The sequence below is a fragment of the Arachis stenosperma genome, chromosome 9 (assembly GCF_014773155.1).
Source record: "Arachis stenosperma cultivar V10309 chromosome 9, arast.V10309.gnm1.PFL2, whole genome shotgun sequence".
Taxonomy (NCBI): Eukaryota; Viridiplantae; Streptophyta; class Magnoliopsida; order Fabales; family Fabaceae; genus Arachis; species Arachis stenosperma.
In genome coordinates this window covers 33715126-33734914 of record NC_080385.1, presented here as the reverse complement: position 1 = coordinate 33734914, position 19789 = coordinate 33715126, and the positions used below count along the sequence as shown (strand labels likewise).

At 38.6% G+C, this 19789-nt stretch overlaps 2 protein-coding genes, 1 non-coding gene and 1 pseudogene across 4 annotated transcripts; 2 read left to right on the top strand and 2 right to left on the bottom strand.

Moving 5' to 3' along the window:
- Positions 1-1211: 1211 nt before the first annotated feature.
- LOC130949370 (uncharacterized protein At1g43920, Chloroplastic-like) lies at positions 1212-1838 on the bottom strand. Its single transcript, XM_057878113.1, has 3 exons — positions 1650-1838; positions 1423-1578; positions 1212-1259 (listed from the first exon to the last, which is right to left on the bottom strand). The coding sequence occupies exons 1-3, from the start codon at positions 1836-1838 to the stop codon at positions 1212-1214; spliced, it is 393 nt and encodes a 130-aa protein (XP_057734096.1).
- Positions 1839-2221: 383 nt separating this feature from the next.
- On the top strand, positions 2222-5567 carry LOC130951225 (ribosomal lysine N-methyltransferase 3). 2 transcript variants are annotated; one of them, XM_057879860.1, is made up of 5 exons: positions 2222-2343; positions 2674-3046; positions 3493-3689; positions 4102-4378; positions 4859-5567. In XM_057879860.1, the coding sequence occupies exons 1-5, from the start codon at positions 2333-2335 to the stop codon at positions 5531-5533; spliced, it is 1533 nt and encodes a 510-aa protein (XP_057735843.1). In that variant the 5' UTR covers positions 2222-2332; the 3' UTR covers positions 5534-5567. The 2 variants fall into 2 exon arrangements, with proteins under 2 accessions (XP_057735843.1, XP_057735844.1); XM_057879861.1 differs by having other exon boundaries at positions 3489-3689.
- A 1640-nt stretch (positions 5568-7207) lies between these two features.
- Positions 7208-9149, top strand: LOC130949369 (extradiol ring-cleavage dioxygenase-like; annotated as a pseudogene).
- A 7255-nt stretch (positions 9150-16404) lies between these two features.
- LOC130952566 (small nucleolar RNA R71) lies at positions 16405-16512 on the bottom strand. Its single transcript, XR_009074745.1, has one exon. It is a non-coding gene; the product is annotated as a small nucleolar RNA R71 (small nucleolar RNA).
- Positions 16513-19789: the final 3277 nt, after the last annotated feature.

The following is a 19789-nucleotide window of genomic DNA, read 5'->3' as shown; positions in this document are numbered from 1 at the left end:
TATAATAGCACATACTAGTTCGTCATCCAGCCGGTTCCTAGTCAAGAATAATGACAGCATGTTGATCTACCTCCAATATTGTCCCCAGTATACAAGAAGCAGATTGGGAGGCCAAAATTGAAAAGAGACAAAAAGAACGACGCCCCAAAAGAACCCACCCCAGATCCTCATAGGGCCCCAAGAAAGTATGGCCCCATCACCTGCAAGTACTGCCTGAAGGTAAACCATAATTCATTTGGTTACATTAATTGTGCTTTCAATGCTCCACGTTTATTTCATGTTAAATGTATTGCAGACTGGACACAACAGTCGTAGCTGTTCCAAGAAGAAGGAGGCAATGGCTGGGAGTGGTGAGGGACAAAGTTCAACTCCACACTCAGCTGCTGAGGAGGATGAGGAGGAGGTGGCAAGACTGGAGGAGATGTTTTGGGAGGAAACTCTGGAAGCTGCTGAAGCAGTAGCATCTCAGCCACCACCTGTAAGTGTACTAATTAAGTTACAAAAACATTTTACAACTGCTGTTTTATCAACTCACTCATATGTGTCTACTGTTATAGGATACCAACCTAGTTCCTCAACCCGTTCCTAATCCAACGAGGTCTCCTTCAACTAGGCCACCAACTGCAAACAAGCCACCAAAGAAGAAGAAGAATCTACGAAGACCACCACCAACTACTCAGCAACCACAGTCTACTCCAGCAACACCAACTACTAGTAGTCCATCACCCCTGCCATCTGATGTGCCAGCCACTGTGACACCTCAAACCATGCAAGCTGCCTCCCAGGGCACTACTTCCAGGTTCATGGAATTCATGCCAACTCCCACAGTGAGAGGATCAACTTCAAGTAGGTGGCCGCAGCCTACCTTCCGTCCACCTCGAATTTTGAGGTCCATCACTGCACACTTGAAGGAAGGGTCAAGCGGAAGCAGCAACTCCACACCAAATCCATGAAGGAAGATTATGTTCTTTTTGTACTGTCCATGGCAGTTTATTTTACTTTTGATGGATATCACATACTTTAGCTTCAATTGCTTATGTTTTGATTTTCGATATGGGTGCATACTCGTTGTTGATAACTCATACGTATAACTTGAACAATTAAGTAACTCAATTTCTACATAATTATCAGGTTATTTTACTTGTATTTCATGCTATTTTCGAGCAGAAAGTAAACAACGCTTGCAATTAGTAATAGATAACATCTGCAAGTTACATATCTGATATCACTCTGGTTGACATTTTCTGGATTCCAACTATCTACAAATGACATATTCAGAATTGAACATGGGTATTTTTGTCCTTGAATAACACTAACAACTACATAGGCTCAAAACCTCCTGAGAATCAGATACAAAGTACAAACAACGTTACACACCACCACCATTGACATAATCACAACCCAAACCCTAAGTTTACTAACTTCAGCTTCAAACCTCCCTAATATCATCAGCATCTTCACTTCAGCCTCAGCCTCATTAACGTTTTTCTGCATCTTTCTTTCTGACAGTCCTCGTCTCAAACCCTCGTACTTCCCTTCGATTTCGTCTACCCATTCAAAGAAGTTGCAGTCCGAGTTCTATCCATGGAAAAAAAACTAAAATCAGATACACATTCAACTCACACAAAACAGGGTGTACAACAGGTTACCTTCCAATTGGGACAACGGACGAACCACCTTCCAGAATTCATCGCCGTTCCTGACTGTAACAGCGTCACCCCCAACCCACAGTAACATCTGCCATTGAACTTCCTATTATGCACCCTCTTTGAAATTGAGCTTCCAGACACACTACCACTGCCATTCGAAGGTGGAGTAAAGAGTCTTCGCCTCGACATTGCTATAATTTCCAAGATTTTCGTGAATCTAGAGTTAGGGATGGAACAAGGTTTGAATTTGGGATTTTCGGGGTTAAGGATATAGTATAACGATCATACAGCTCAGCAATCCACGTGTGAAGCTCCCCAAGCCATGTCTCGCCGTGAAGTGCCACGTAGGTAGCGTTACTAACGGAGTGAACGCCGGAATAAGGCTTGGTTAATTTCGTCCCACGGATCTCACAATTGATGGTTACATTTGGTAGTTTCTTTTTTTCGTGCGTAGATTTGTTAGCGTTTTCAACGTCTGTGGGTAGAAATAGTATTTTACTCTATAATTAGAGAATTAATTTAAAAAAGGACGGAAAGTATCCACTTCCAAAGTTCCAAACCTACCTTAACTAAAACGATAGTACCCATATTTCCCAAACCTACATCTGTATTGGCATGCAAGCTGCAGCTCCCAACCTAAAACCCTTAACAATTAACACAAACAAGCCTCTCTTTTTTCGTCCATGGCCACCAGGTATTGCCATCTAATTCCTCTCACCTTTCCCTTCATAACTCAACAAAGGGTGTTCCAAAAATCAAAGCTTTTACACCCTCACCCATCAAAGTATCAAAGTTCCTAACTTTCTCTTACTTCTTAGCAATACGGATAGTTTTCTTCTTGTATATTTATATTCAAATGCTGCAATTTCAAATACTTCCAGTAAAGAAAACTGCATTTCCCCCCTACATTCCTCTTCTTAGTTAGTTATTTAATTACTTCTGTTATGTATATTGCAACTCTTTCTGTGTGAATTGTTAGATTAAATTATTGATTTAGATTCATTCAATGCATTTGTGTGCATAGGCGTTTGAGGGCATTCAAGCGATGGATGAGTTCCAATGGATTCGAATGGAGCAATGCGTTGGAGTTTGTTGACACCCCGGAAGAGGGAATATCTGTTAGAGCACTGTGCCAACTGAAGGAAGGTGATATTGTGGCTAAGATGCCGAAGGAGGCATGCCTCACTGTAAGGACTAGCGGTGCGCGCCAGATAATCGAAGATGCCGGTTTCGGCGGCTATTTGGGACTTGCAGTTGCCATCATGTATGAGAGGAGTTTGGGTGAAGAATCTCCTTGGGCAGGGTACCTTCAGGTCTTGCCCAAACAAGAGTGTGTGCCATTGGTTTGGACCCTCAATGAAGTCGATGAGCTTCTGCATGGAACTGAGCTTCATCAGGTATAAGACTTATAGTCATCATGGCTTGAATTAAAATGGACCATGTGTAACTTGTAATTCTTTGGTACAATATATATTTTTGTGAAAATGGTAAAACGATACTGTGCTTTTCTTGTTTGCTTTTTGCTTTTTGTTTGCTATGGCATGGAGCCATTGAAAGAGAGTTTAAATGGTCGACTGGAGAATGATATGCATGTTTTATTGTGTATGATGCTGAGTTTTTGGTGAACTTATAATCAAAGAATATCTGAGAAATTAGTGGCATTTTTCTGGTGTTCAGAAATATCTCCCTGCTCTTTTTGTATCCAAATACATTGATGAAAGGATACACCAAAAGGTGATAGTAATCGATAAATGAGAATATCCCCGCTGCAGGGGGGGGGGTGTTTAAACTATGATGCTTTTCTGTTCATGGAAATGTTCTGATCTCTTACAATTGTAGGCAGACGGTACAAGAAGACAAAGCTCTTATCTGTGAGGACTGGAAAGAAAATATTTTCCCCCTATTGGATTCAGCGCCTTCAAGGCTTAACCCAACATTTTTTGGTATAGAACAATACTTCGCTGCAAAAAGTCTTATTTCTTCACGGGGTTTCGAGATAGATGATTTCCATGGTTTTGGTATGGTTCCCCTGGCAGACCTGTAAGTAAACTCTTATACCCTTGTTTCTTTAACATGCTTATTTCTATCATTTTCATTCAAAGATCTCAAAGATGCATGACAAGTCTTAGAGTCTAGTTTGTTGTCAATTTCAAGATGGTTTTGTTCCACTCCTGATTGAAGAAAACTCGTTTTATGAGCTGTGCAGTCTATACCAAAGTAGCATGGTTATGCCAAATGAGGTGTAGCATTTAAACCTTTTCAAGTATACTGCATACTGAGAATCCTTCTTTTTCATAAAGTAATGCATGTTTATTTGAATATATGAACAGGGGCCTATTCTGTTTCTAATACTATATATTTTAGCATCACAGACCAAGCAGACATTTATTTGCATGATCCTGACCTGGAGGCTTTCATATTCTAATAGTGTTTGTACCGTCATGTGCTCCAGATTCAATCATAAAACAGGGGCCGAGGATGTGCATTTCACTGCCTCATCTAATTCTGTAGCTGATGATGATGTCGATGATGATAATAGTAACAATGATGAGGGCATTGCTGATGAAGAAGCATTGGCTGAAAAATCTTCCACAGATACAACTGATCTGGATGCTACTCATGTTGAGAATGGCAATGCTAGTGACACAGACTGTTTGTCGGATACAGGAGATGACGATCCTTCAATGCTGGAAATGATTGTGGTAAAAGATGTCAGCAGTGGAGCAGAGGTAAGAATTCTCCTCTTGGTTATGCAGCTTTTCTTAACTTCCTTGTATGAGTTACTGATCACTTCTACAAATCTTCACAGAAATCAGTATGTATAATCCCTCCAGTACACAATATCTGTCAATTTAGTGGTTTGCATGCTGATTAAGGAACTCAACTACTTTATAGTGTAAATGCTTCATTGTTTAACGTGTTTAACATTGTAAGGTAAAGGTGAAAAGTACTTAATTAAATGTTATATTGAGACATGAGAATGAGTGAATGACAAATATATAGAAGTAGAACATTTTTCTAAATTAATCGATAATATTAATCGGTGGAAATATTTTTGTTTACTTATATCCTTTGATGGTTTTGCATTCAATGACCTCCAATGTCACTATGCTACACTTGATTCAAGATATTATAGTTTCTTGATTATTGACCTCGTATTTTCACTTGAGGATATTTTTATTTAATACCTGTAATGTCCTCTTTATCAGGTGTTTAATACTTATGGGTTGATGGGTAATGCTGCATTGCTTCATAGATATGGATTTACTGAGCAAGATAATCCCTATGACATTGTTAACATTGATTTGGAAATGGTGATTCAATGGTGCTCTTCTTTGTTTTCTGATCGGCACAGTAGGTCAAGGGTCTCCCTATGGAGAAGGTTAGGCTATTCTGCATGCGGCGACCAAAACTCGGAATATTTCGAGATTTCATTTGAAGGAGAACCACAGACTGAACTCATGGTTTTGTTGTATGTCATGCTGTTGCCGGATAATGCATACCATATGTTGGACCTTTCGCTATCGGTTGCCAGATCTGGGCATGAATCAAGCGATGCTAATCTGTTGGATGATAACATATTCGCAATCAAATCATGTAATGTGAGCAAGAGATCTCTGCTGACAAAAAAAGTACGTGATGGTTTGTTAGCACTTGCAGACACGAGGGAGGGTCTCTATGGTTTGGAACCAATAGAAGACGATATTGCGCGACTGGGAAAGTGTAGTTCGGTTAAAGAGAGGAAGTTGTATCATTCTTTGATGCTGCGCATGTGCGAAAGGAGGATCCTTCAGAGACTCAGACATTATGCTTCTGAGCCATTTGAAATCAATAATCATAGTTCTTCAAGGAAGAAGTTGAAGTCAACAAAGAGAAAAAGATAATTCTTTTATGTAGTCTTTTTTTTTTTTTTTCAATGAGAATGATGCAATATCTATTCTCAAATTTTGCCTTGTTGATTAACCAATTTACCATTCAACAAATCAATTAATTTTGTTATATTAGTCTTTTTTTTTTGTTATATTAGTCTTTGATGCTCTCTAGTAGAGAGAGAGTACAAACCAAGAGCCCAACAAAAACTTTTAGAAATGAAGATGATATCTGGTTTTTTGTATCTTGTTTATTTTTCCCCCTTTATACTTGAATGTTGGATACTAGAAGTTTAAAAATTAAAATGCAAAATATGAAGTTTCTAGTTCTAGTTCTAGACTAATTAAAAGAAAGTTTATGATTCAAATTGAAATTGTGTTTTTATTAGAACGTATATGAAGCTTGCTGTTAACCGTTCTATTGACCCGATGAATATGCTACTCCTTTCAATAGTATTTGTTATTTAGATAGCCAATATTGAATTAAGCTATATAGGGCCATGAGATGATTTAAGTCCATTGTTATGTCACCTTTTCCGTTTCTATTGTGTAGATTCATATGCCCATATAAATAAATTTAACACCATGTTCAGATTTTGCAACAAAACCAAGGTTTATTGTTATTATTTCAGGGATAAACACCCAATCTGATTTCTGTTCATTTCTAAATTCATATGACCATTGTGGAGGAATAACACGTCTCCTGACTCACTAAGGGGTTAAGGAAGATAATTGTGGAGAGAGACTCACAAACGGCAATATCCATGATAAGATCTAAGCAAACGATCAGAAACAGTAACCATTGGAAAACAAAGACCTGGACATTTTTTTTGTATATATTCATAGAGAAGACAATAAATATGCAGATTGCTTAACCTGTAAAAGTTTAGATCTTGAATTAGCCTTTTTCTTTTGGAATTTACTTTTTAGAGAGGTGAAGAATGTTCTTGTTGATGATGAAAAAGGAATCTCCTTGTCCTGTATAGTGAGGTCTTTTTTGAGCGCTAGCCCCGTCTTTTTACCAAAATAAAAAACACGTCTCCTAACTTTATAATTAAGACAACGTGACTCTTCCAATAAAAATTTCGACTCATGAAATACTAACAATATAAGCACTCAATGACCAACCACCACCATCTGCACCACTAAGCTTCGCTACTTCTATTGTGTAATCATACCACATTATTATCACTATCTCGACTTCCACCGCTAATACCATCACCATCAATATCTCCCTTTTTCCATTCTTTTTCTTCTCACACCCTCTGTCACCATTTTCTTATCTCATTTCTCATTGGATACCATTTTGTCTATTCCAAAACAATTTTCATATTGTACTTACTTTTTTTTTTCTGGTGGCATTATTCTCAACAATAGTCTTTGTTTACCATACCATTACTAGTGAAGGATAATTTTCTAAAAAAATAAACAGATTAATAATTTGTAGGGCTTAAAATTTTCCTCTTACAAATAAAACGCTGCTAAATTAAGTTCAAATAGCATTTGATGGAGTTTTTAATAGAGAGGCTTTGTTGTCTTAAAATAGCAATATCAGAATGGTGTTGTCCGTTTTATTTTTGTTAAGGGTCGCGTTATCCTTCGAATAAATGGATAGTGATTAAATATGGTGTTGATTTTTATTTTACACAAACAAAGAACATAAAGAGAAGAGTGAAAGGGAATATAAATATGGCTTTGAGGGAGACATTCTACATATCACATGGGTCACCAGAACTGGAAATAGAAGATTCAGTTCCAGCATGGAAGTTCTTGAAATCATGGAAGGAGTGCTTCCCAATAGACCCTCTACCATTCTTATGGTACCTGGTCAGCGGGACAACAATCAATGTTGTTGATGGTCACAATGATTCCATCTATTACCTCTATGGCTTCCCCATGGTCATGAACATGTTTGTTTGACTGCAATTGTTTATGAGAACAAGATAAGACAAGACATTGAGAACAAGACATAAAGAATAGAGACACAAAATTTTATATTCTTGTATTTGATAATAAACTTGAACAAATTATGAAAATTCAATTTGTTTTCATTATTTTTTTATTCAAAAAAATTGAGAAGAAAATATAATAATAAAAAGTATAATTATAAAAAATTAACAAAAATAATAAAAGAAAAAATAAAAATAAGCTGCATTCTTTGTTAGTGCCTCTATGTCCTTTCTGTCACGATAGATACAAAATACGTTAATTCAGTATTTCTGTTCATATCTCACTTGTCAAACACAATTTTGTGTCTCTGTGTCCCTGTCTCAATAGCCTATTCCTATAAACAAACGCAACCTTTTATATTTTACTGCATCAACTTTCTCTTTTTCGATTTCGGAGTTATGTTATTTATATGGAAAAGTATAGGTAGACAATGAGAATACTAAACAATGTGAACAATGAATATGTCGGATGTTCAATTTACTAACTGTGTAGATGGTTATCCTAGTGTTAGAATTTAGGAGTGGAATATTTTTTTACTTTATTGGGTCAATTCTAAAATTTATTGTTCACTAAAATCATTGTTTACCTAGCAAAACTCTATTTATATTCATTTAGTGTGAGATATTGTGTCCACCCACAACAAGATTTGAATAGGTGTGAATCTTGTTAGTATTTCATTTAATAGAAAAGAAGTTGTGAGTCGGTCAAATATTCAATATCAAAGGTATAATTATCTCTTTTCTTTTTTTTTTTTGTATTTTATATATTTTTTTAACAATGAATGTCATTACTATTACTAATCAGCTTGTGTGCATATGCTTGATTTGTTCATTGCAAGTCTTATACTACAAAGTCTACAAAGCATATGTGTAACTTTTTAATCACTATCATTACCAATCTCGAAATGGTGGTCTATAGATGATCATTATATAGTCCTTATCCATATGATATAATAAAAAAGAAGGAAGACTATTTGAATGTGTGAATTAGAGTTTTACAAACTTGATTTTGTATGAAGTGAAAAATAAAGATCAATATCATTTTTCTTTGTCATGGGTTTGCAAACTAGTTATTTTTCGGTGCAAGTTTATGCAATTTATATGACAGTATTATCAATTTGTATCCTGATTTAATTTGGACACTATCATCTTTGATATTATAATCAATCTGTAAGTAAATAGCAAATGGACCTATTGTGATGATGTTCCATTCCTGTCTCCAAAAGAACACTAAACAAATGTTAAAAAAAAAAAAAAGGAAGGGTGTGGATATCTTCAAATTTCCAACAATCTTTTAAACTTAATTCCCTTTTATGACAAGCTCAACTATCCAGCAGCAGGGGATCCACATGTGCCAAAGAAGGTGAAGGAACTTCTCCAAGCGTCGGGGTTCTGCGCCGCATCGACGAGGATAGAAGGCACCGCCTGGACCTCTGCGCATCAGTGCCCCTTCTGTTGATGTACTCTAAAGCAGATATACAAATATGGAACTTACCACTATGAATTGGGGAAAGCATTGACTCCTCTTATTGGATGAAGGTGTTCTTATCATTGGATCTAGCAGTGAAACTCATAATTTTGAGAGCCATTGGACCTCGCAACAGCCCTCCATCCCCTTGGGCTCTTGAAAATTTGATTTTTGGTTGAGGAATTCTGTTGTTCAAGGAAGGAAAGTAACTTAGTCTTCTATCTTTTGATCTTTTTCTACGTTCATGGTGATTGATATTTCATGTGTATATACCAGCATGATGATGAAAAATAAGAATACAATAATCAAAAGAAAAATTTGCGAAAATTAGATTTCTAGAATTATGTTACAAAAATGTTATGGATTGTGTACAAGGTGTCGCTTGCACGGGTTGATGAATCGGATCCGGAAGTTGTCGGTTGACGTTAGATTTTTGCTAGTAAAGAATTTTGTAAAAATATAGTCGTGTTATGAGTATAGATTCTAAACCAATAGAAAATCCCTTCGTAAAAACGTTTTGGTTGTCACAAATAACAAAACCCAATAAATTTATAAACCGAGTATTCAAATCTCGGGTCGTCTTCTCAAGGAATTGCAGGGAAGTATGATTTATTATTGGTTATGGGAAAAACAGTGTCTGGGTTTGAAAAAAGGGTTTAAGCAAGAGAAATAGATTGCAAGAATTAATAAATTAATAACTAATAAAACTTTGGCAAGGTATGAAAACTGGAAGTCCTATCCCAGTTATCCTTATCAATTGTGATGAGAATTAGATTTTTCTCCCACTAAGTTAACCTCTAACTATGAAGGTAAGTTAAGTGGATAGAATAAGTTTGGTTCCTCAGGTCCTAGTCTTTCCTTGGAAAAGGCTAGAGTTATTGAAACTCGAGTTAATTCTTGAAGAATTCCAATTTTCAGTCAACAATGAGTTTGACAACTCAAGAGTTACCAATTAATCAATTAAAGCCAAGAATATAAAAAGCTAAATGAAAAAATCATAAATCTGAAATACCTCAATTGCATTAATAAAATAAAATCAATCCAAACATGAAGAGTCATAAGCCAAATAGGCAACATCAATAATCAACAATTAAGAGAAGTCGAATAAAAAGATATTGAACCTGATAGAAAGGTGAGATAAAAATATTCCTAAGTTCTAAAAATCCTAATCCTAAATCCCTAAGAGAGAGGAGAGAACCTCTCTCTCTAAAAACTACATCTAAATTATGAAAAGTGTGATTTATGAATGAATGATGTGTTGTATGCTGTATTCCCCCACTTTATAGCCTCTAATATGTGTTTTTTGGGCCGAGAACTGGGTCAAAAACAGTCCAGAATTCGCTGGTTATGAAATCTGCCACGCTAATTTTCGCAGATGCAACGCGTCCGCGTGAAGCGCACGTTCGCGTCGCCTACCTGTACGGCCACTATGACAAATTATATATCATATCGAAGCCCCGGACATTAGCTTTCCAACTCAACTAGAACCGCATCATTTAGATCTCTATAGCTCAAGTTATGATCGTTTTAGTGCAAGAGGGTCAGGCTAACAGCTTTGCAGTTCCTTCAACTTCTTGTATTCCTTCCACTTTTGTATGCTTCCTTTCCATCCTTCAAGCCATTCCTGCCCTGTAATCTCTGAAATCACTTAACACACATATCAAGGCATCTAATGGTAATAAGAGAAGATTAAATAAAAGAAAATAAAAGCCAAAGAAACATGTTTTCAATCATAGAACAAATTCTGGGAAGGAATTGTAAAACATGCAAATCATATGAATAAATGTATGAAAGATTGATAAAATCAACTCAATTAAGCACAAGATAAATCATAAAATAGTAGTTTATCATCGGTCTTAGCGATGGCATAATCAGACTTTAGGAGCGGCCAGGGTGGTACTTGCAAATACACCCCGACGCCTAAGTTAGAGAGTTAATGAGGTAGGGTTTATGTGTTTAAGCAAAATTAAATCATACCTAGGATAATGGTTAGGCTCTCCTTTCATAGGGTTCCTTGGTTATCTTATCTTATGAGGTGGTCCCGCTTTCCAAGGTTTTAGCAGGTTTGTTGGAGTCGCCTCGGTTGGGTCAGATTGTGGAAGGCCCATGGGACCCGGGAAATCGGGTCCATAACAGTTGCCTCAGAGCATCACTCATTGGTCTGAGCCTTGATGCTGATGGTCTAGCTTGCTTCGAGTTCATTGGATCATGTGGTCATCAAGGTTGAATGGACGAGTGGAGTTTGTGTTCTGTTTGTTACGTTACTCGAGAAAGTGACCGTTTTGCAACTTTCAAGGCAACAAAAATGCGCACAATGGAGAGTGGTAGAGGGGTTTTCCATGCCTTTTCTCTTTTTACCCTTCTGTTGTGATTTCTCCTTTTTGTCCTTGTCCTTTCATTTTTTACGAAGGGTTTATCTTTTGGTTTTGGGTCTTTTTTCTCTTTTCTTTTACATTTCTTCTATTATGTGTTTTCTCTGGGTTGCATTTCCACCTTCCAGGTTTTGTTTGGCTTTTCCAGTCGCCGTGTTTGTTTCGTGGTTTCTTTGATCGTCATTTTCTTTCGTTCTTCTTCACAAAAGGTGTGTACTTTTTCTGTTCTTTGTTTGCTATTTTAGTTATGCTTTATTAATTTGCCTTTACCTTCATGTTTCTTTAGTTATTGCTGTGTTTGGTTAGCAATAGATTTTTCTTTTGGTAGTGATCTTTTTGCTGTGTGATGGTAGTAAGTAGATCCCCCTCTATATGATAGTGGGGGAGAGGGGGATGGTGCCATTGTTTTAGTGTAGTTTAGCATATTAGAGGCTTGATTGCATGTTTAAATTTTCGGAGAGTGGGCTAACAGTGGTGCCCTCTTTATTATAGGCATGGAGAGGAGGAGGCCCGATCAGGATGCTAGGGTGCGTTTACCCGGTGGGAGGCGTCCCCAATGATTACTACTGAGTTACGTTTGATGTGTGAGACTGGAAATATGGGCGAAGTTGTCGAGATGTTATTATGAGAGCGTAAGCGAACTTTTCTATTTTCTAGTAGTTCTGCTCGGACCCTTGTAACGCTTTGCTGATGAAGTATATGGGTTGTTGTCCACTGTTGTCTTCTCAGACCAGTGCTGAGGCTATTGTCCGATTTCCTACTGCGAGGTACAAGATGAGTGGTTCTCCTTTCCGTGGCCGACTTAATATAGGTGGCTGTCCCAGAAATTATTTGAAGTCTTGGAAGGCTTGCTCGCATTCAACTGTCCATTTAAACTCCTTTCCCTTCCTTAGAGTGGCGTAGAAGGGGAGAGATCTTATTGCGGATCCCGCCAAGAATCTGGACAAGGCTGCCAACCGCCCGTTGAGTTGTTGTACCTCTTTGATACAAGTCGGGCTTTTCATGTCGAGTACGGCCCTGCACTTGTCCGGGTTTGCCTCGATTCCTCTGTGTGATCATAAAACCCAAGAATTTACCAGCTTCTACTGCGAAGGTACATTTTATGGGATTGAGTCGCATGCCGTATCGTCTTATGGTGTTGAATACTTGTGTCAGGTCGGATAATAACATCTCTTCGTTTTGCGTCTTCACTAGCATGTCGTCTACGTAGACCTCCATGATCTTTCCGATGTGATCCAAAAAAATTTTGTTCATTAATCTTTGGTAAGTGGCTCCCGTATTTTTGAGACCGAAGGGCATAACAATGTAGCAGTAATTTACCTTTGGGGTTACGAAAGAGGTTTTTTCTTGGTCGGGTGGGTACATTGGGATTTGGTTATATCCCGAGTATGCATCCATAAAGGAGAGGTATTTGTATCTGGAGGAGGCATCTACTAGTGCGTCGATGTTTGGGAGTGGATAAGGATATTTCGGGAAAGCTTTGTTGAGATTGGTATTGTCGGTGCACATTCTCCACTTCCCATTTGGCTTTTTTTACCAAAATGACATTAGCAAGCAATAGCGGGTATTTGACTTCTCTTATGAAGCCTGCCTCCAGTAGAGCTCGTACCTGTTCTTCCACTGCTTGAGAGCGTTCTGGTCCTAGCTTTCTGCGCCTTTGTTGTACCGGCCGAGATCCTGGGTAGACTGCTAGCTTGTGGCACATTAGTTTGGGATCTATGCCTGGCATGTCTACGGCTTTCCACGCAAAGAGGTCGGCGTTGTCGCGTAGGAACAGTACGAGTGATTCTTTTATGTCCCCTTTTAGGAGTGTGCCGATGTTAGTTGTTTGGTCCGGGGTGTTCCCGATCTGGATTTTCTCCACTTCTCCTTCAGGTTGTGGGTGGTGCACGAAATTGCAATCACACTTTTGCAATCCGCACAACTAACCAGCAAGTGCACTGGGTCGTCCAAGTAATACCTTACGTGAGTAAGGGTCGAATCCCACGGAGATTGTTGGTTTGAAGCAAGCTATGGTTATATTGTAACTCTTAGTCAGGATATAATATCAATAATAATTTTTAGTTTTAATTGTAAAAAGTCAAAGGGCATAAAATAAATACTTGTTATGCAGTAATGGAGAATATGTTGGAGTTTTGGAGATGCTTTGTCTTCTGAATCTCTGCAACATACTACTTTTTTACTTTCAAAAATTGCAAGGCTCCTTCCATGACAAGCTGTATGTAGGGGGTCACCGTTGTCAATGGCTACTTCCCATCCTCTCCGTGAAAATGGTCCAAATGCTCTGTCACAGCACGGCTAATCATCTGTTGGTTCTCGATCATGTTGGAATAGAATCCATTGATTCTTTTGCGTTTGTCATCACGCCCAACACTCGCGAGTTTAAAGCTCGTCACAGTCATCCAATCCCAGAATCCTACTCGGAATACCACAGACAAGGTTTAGACTTTCTGGATTCTCATGAATGCCGCCATCAATTCTAGCTTATACCACGAAGATTCTGATTAAGGAATCTAAGAGATACTCATTCAATCTGATGTAGAATAGAGGTGGTTGTCAGGCACATGTTCATGGATTGAGGAAGGTGATGAGTGTCACGGATCATTACCTTCTTCATAGTGAAGCGCGAATGAACATCATAGATAGGAACAAGCGTGTTTGAATGGAAAACAGAAATAATTGCATTAATTCATCGAGACGCTGCAGAGCTCCTCACCCCCAACAATGGAGTTTAAAGACTCATGCCGTCAAAGAGTATAAAATTCAGATCTAAAAATGTCATGAGGTACAAAATAAGTCTCTAAAAGTTGTTTAAATACTAAACTAGTAACCTAGGTTTACAGAAAATGAGTAAGCTAAGATAATTGGTGCAGAAATCCACTTCTGGGGCCCACTTGGTGTGTGCTGGGGCTGAGACTTAAGCTTCTCACGTGCCTGGGCTGTTTCTGGAGTTGAACGCCAGGTTGTAACCTGTTGCTGGCGTTGAACTCCAACTTGCAACCTGTTTCTGACGCTGAACGCCAGACTGCAATATGGAACTGGCGTTGAACGCCAGTTTACATCGTCTATCTTCGCGCAAAGTATGAACTATTATATATTGCTGGAAAGCCTTGGATGTCTACTTTCCAACCAGATGAGCGGATAATTTATATGCTTTTTGGCATTGTTTTTAGTATGTTTTTGGTATGTTCTAGTTAGTTTTTATTATATTTTCATTAGCTTTTAGTTAAAATTCACTTTTCTGGACTTTACTATGAGTTTGTGTGTTTTTCTGTGATTTCAGGTATTTTCTGGTTGAAATTGAGGGATCTGACCGAAAATCTGATTCAGAGGCTAAAAAGGACTGCAGATGCTGTTGGATTCTAACCTCCCTGCACTCGAAGTGGATTTTCTGGAGCTATAGAAGCCTAATTGGAGCGCTCTCAACTGCGTTGGAAAGTAGACATCCTGGGCTTTCCAGCAATGTATAATAGTCCATACTTTGCCCGAGATTTGATGGCCCAAACAGACAATCCAATTCAGCTCAAGAATTTTGGCGTAAAACGCCGGAACCGGCACAAGAATGGGAGTTAAACGCCCAAACTGGCACAAAAGCTGGCGTTTAACTCCAAGAAAAGTCTCTACACGAAAATGCTTCAATGCTCAGCCCAAGCACACACCAAGTGGGCACGGAAGTGGATATTTATGTCATTTACTCATCTTTGTAAAACCTAAGCTATTAGTTCTCTACAAATAGGACCTTTTACTATTGTATATTCATCTTGGTGGCTATCTTTGAGTAGTCTTATGCTATCTTAGATCATGGGGCTGGCCTCACGGCCATGCCTAGACCTTGTTCTTATGTATTTTCAATGGTGGAGTTTCTACACACCATAGATTAAGGTGTGGAGCTCTGCTGTACCTCGAGTATTAATGCAATTACTATTGTTCTTCTATTCAATTCAGCCTATTCTTGTTCTAAGATATTCATTTGCACCCAAGAACATAATGAATGTGATGATTATGTGACGCTCATCATCATTCTCACTTATGAACGCGTGCCTGACAACCACTCCCGTTCTACAAGCAAACAAGGCTTGAATGTTTATCTCTTGGATTCTTTAACCGGAATCTTCGTGGTATAAGCTAGAATTGATGGCGGCATTCAAGAGAATCCGGAAGGTCTAAACCTTGTCTGTGGTATTCTGAGTAGGATTCGAGGATTGAATGACTGTGACGAGCTTCAAACTTCTGAAGGCTGGGCGTTAGTGACAGACGCAAAAGAATCAATGGATTCTATTCCAACCTGATTGAAAACCGACAGATGATTAGCCGTGCTGTGACAGAGCGCGTTGAACATTTTCACTGAGAGGACGGGATTGTAGCCACTGACAACGGTGATGCCCAACATACAGCTTGCCATGGAAAGGAGTAAGAAGGATTGGATGAAGACAGTAGGAAAGCAGAGAGACGGAAGGGACAAAGCATCTCCATACGCTTATCTAAAATTCTCACCAATGAATTACATAAGTATCTCTATCCTTATTTTATATTCTATGTTATCCTCCATAACCATTTGAGTCTGCCTGACTGAGATTTGCAAGGTGACCATAGCTTGCTTCATACCAACAATCTCCGTGGGATCGACCCTTACTCGCGTAAGGTTTATTACTTGGACGACCCAGTGCACTTGCTGGTTAGTTGTGCGAAGTTGTGATAAAGAGTTGAGATTGCAATTGAGCGTACCATGTTGATGGCGCCATTGATGATCACAATTTCGTGCACCAAGTTTTTGGGAGAAGCATCTCTATCCCTGCCATTGGAGCAAACAACTTTGAGCTTAAGCCTCAATTAGTTTCTCTAATGCAACAGAATTGCAAGTTTCATGGACTTCCATTGGAAGATCCTCATCAGTTTTTAGCTGAGTTCTTGCAAATCTGTGACACTGTCAAGACCAATGGGGTTGACCCTGAGGTCTACAGACTTATGCTATTCCCTTTTGCTGTAAGAGACAGAGCTAGGATATGGTTGGACTCACAACCTAAAGAAAGCCTGAATGCTTGGGAAAAGCTAGTCAATGCCTTCTTGGCAAAGTTCTTTCCACCTCAAAAATTGAGTAAGCTTAGAGTGGAAGTCCAAACCTTCAGACAGAAGGAAGGTGAACCCCTCTATGAAGCTTGGGAAAGATACAAACAATTGATCAAAAAGTGTCCTTCTGACATGCTTTCTGAATGGAGCATCATAGGTATCTTCTATGATGGTCTGTCTGAACTGTCCAAGATGTCATTGGACAGTTGACAAACCCCAATTTGACAGTTTGTTTTGTATTGAATTTAGAGTATTTTGATAACCTATTGTCACATTTAGCCTAGGAATTAGCATGGTTTTGTTATCTCTCCCTTATTTGTGCTTAAGTGTAAAAACATGCTTTTTAAGCCTTATTTTGATGAATTCTAGTTCCTCTTTGATTCCATAAGATGCCTTGATGTGTTTGCTAGTAATTCCAGGATTGAAATAGGCTAGGCATGGATCAAAGAAAGCAAGGAAGGAAGCATGCAAGTGGAGAGAAGCACAAAAAGCCAAAGAATTGATTTCGGCCAAGCACGCGTACGCGCACAAGGCGCTCGCGCGCACATTGCGATACAGGACAAGGACGCGCACGCGTACCGTGCGCGCACGCGTCGTAGTCCGCACGTGATTCTTTTATTGCAACACGTGCCTGGCGATTTTGGAAGGTTTCAACAACCAACTTTGGCGCCAAAATGCATATAAGAGCCAAGGATTGAAGGGGATTAACACACATTCACATCCATAGACTAATTGTACATCTTTAGATAGATAGTTTTAGTTAGTTACATTTGTAGAGAGAGAAACTCCAACTTCTCTCTAGGATTCATCTTCATTTTCTCAATTCTCAACCATTCCTTGGTGAGATCTATTGCCACTCTCAATTTACTTTGTTCATGATTGTAGATCATCTTCTCCAATCTCAATTAGTGTTTGTAATTGTTCAATTCTTATAGATCTTAGGTTTAACTTTGTTGTTTTGGATTCTATTGATTCATTGAAGATCTCATTTTCGTTGTTATTCATTGTTGATTCTTGTTAATCTCTTGTGTTGAATTACTTTGATTCTAAATCTTCTCTCAATTTTACTATGTCTTTCATTCTTGCCCTCCAAATGTTTGAGAAAATGCCAACTTTAGAAATGGAGTAGTATTCCCTCACTTGGCCTAGTGGTTGAGTCATTGGAGACACTTGAATAATGGATGTCAATTGTTGATTAAGAATTGAGGATTGCTAATTGACTTAGAGTGCACTAAAGCTAGACTTCCCTAGGGTATGACTAGGACTTGTGACTTAAGTTAGTTACTTTTACTTGACTTTCCTCTATGATTAGGGGTTAACTAAGTAAAGCAACACTCCTTTGTTATCACAATTGAATGAAGCTATAGTGATGGAACTTCCAATGTTCAACCTTGGCCAAGGCTTTTAATATAGATTGATTGTCGTTTTCTTTTATTAGCACTTTTATGCCACACTATCCAAGCCACGAAAGACCACTTAACCAATACATGCACCCTTGTAGCATTCCTAGGGAAGAACGACTCGGGACTAATACTCTCGATTATAGATTGTAGATTTGTTTGATGATGGATTTTGCGTCGGTTTAGACTATACTACGATTGATTACTTGAAAATTTCTATACCGGCAAAAATTCATTTGTCAAAATGGCGCCGTTGCCAGGGAATGCGCATGAGTGCCATGTTTTTGGTTAATGTAAATATGTGAATATTGTGAATATGTTTGTCTTTTGTTTGTTTGTTAGTTTTTGTTAGTTTTAAGATCTCTATTGGTTTTGTTTCTATTCGCCACTATGAATTCTCGTCCTTGTGGTTTTGGATATGACTTTGACTATTTTGTAGGCGATGAAAACTTGAATGATGGCTCACAGTATGGGATAGATGAATTCTCAGGAGGGGAGCCATATCCAGATGAGCAATCATCATGGCAACCTTCCCCTTCAAGTTACTATGATGGTAATCTTTCCTATAATGCATATCATTCCTATGGATATGATGATTCTTATCATGGTTATACCACTCAACCACCACCATTCTGTGCACCATATTCTCAACCCACATCTTATTTCCACCAAGTGCCCACATATGATCCAAATCTATATTCCCCCTATGCATACCCTTGTGACGATTATGAACAAACAACCCTTGAATCATCACCACTCCAACATTCTTACCCTCCAACCCAAGCCCCCATAGATGATGCACTTGGTATCATTCTTCAAGAGCAAGAAGAGATCCAAACTGCCTTCACTAGTTTCACCTCTACCCTCCAAGAATTTACGTCCCGTATAATTTCACCCTCTACCAATAACCAAAATGACTTCCCACCTCAAAGCTTTGATGAATATTCTTTCCAACCATATTATGACTCTCCCTCTCCGCCACAAACCTCCAAGGAAGCATATCAATGTCCATTAATCCAAGAGCAATATGATCCTACTTATGTTAGTAAAGCGGAACAAGAATTAAGGGATCGTTTCAAGGAAGAAATGGATCGACTTCAAGCAACCATCCGTCAAAAGATAGATTCTTGGGATTCATATCACAAGCGAAATGAGTTCACGGATGATTGTGAGAAAGCAACCAAAGAGGGAGGTATGAGTGAGACTCTAGAGTCTCAAGTTGAGCGCAAAGAATTGGAGTGTGTGTTGCAACAAGCGGAGGAAATGGAGATTGTTGAAGATAAAGAAGTGGAAGAAGACCTAGAGGAGGTTGAACAAGAAGAAAGTTCCATCAACGAAAATAACTCTACATCAAGTGACAATGGTGATCTTGTTGAAGCTTCCCCCTTCGAATGTGAAACCAATGTTGAGGAGGGTGCGCAACCTCCAACACATAACTTGATCAATGATAAAGGTTTGAAGGAAGTTAGCAAACAAGAAGAATTTAAAAAGAGTTATCAAAAGATGGAAAACATCATGGAGGAGCCAAAGGAGGTGGAACCTACAATGTCAAGATCATTGAATATCTTCCTTGCTAAGTCGCCGTCCCAATCACAAATTGAGTGGGTAATCATCTCATCCTTTAATTTTCTTGGCCCATATCAATATGCGTTGTTAGAAACGGACGGTCAACTTAGAGCTCTTTGTGGGCTAGAGAGTAAGAACGAATTAGATGTTGGTGGACAATGTGAATCAAGGTGCATAAAGGATGGGAGATCAAACTTTGAGTTTCAAAGGTTGAGTGAAGCCAAATTCAATGGGTTTAAGATGATGAGTATGAGTTACAAGGAGAATTCAATAAGTTTGTCACCCTATTGGAAGCATGAAGATCAAGAAGAAAAGGAGTTGACAAACAAAGTATGGGACCCCGGAACATACATAGATCACTATCAACTTAGGGGCCGTGTTACTTGCTTAGGCCCCCTTGAAAGCCTTGTACGTTTAAATTGGGACCCCGGAGGCTATTGGAAGAGCAA

Coding starts and splice junctions, on each gene's coding strand:
- LOC130949370 (XM_057878113.1), bottom strand. CDS start 1,838: ATGTCGAGGCGAAGACTCTTTACTCCACCTTCGAATGGCAGTGGTAGT. Junction 1,579..1,649: donor TCCGTTGTCCCAATTGGAAG/GTAACCTGTTGT, acceptor TTCCATGGATAG/AACTCGGACTGCAACTTCTT. Junction 1,260..1,422: donor TAGGGAGGTTTGAAGCTGAA/GTTAGTAAACTT, acceptor TGTCATTTGTAG/ATAGTTGGAATCCAGAAAAT.
- LOC130951225 (XM_057879860.1), top strand. Junction 3,690..4,101: donor ATGGTTCCCCTGGCAGACCT/GTAAGTAAACTC, acceptor CATGTGCTCCAG/ATTCAATCATAAAACAGGGG. Junction 4,379..4,858: donor ATGTCAGCAGTGGAGCAGAG/GTAAGAATTCTC, acceptor CCTCTTTATCAG/GTGTTTAATACTTATGGGTT.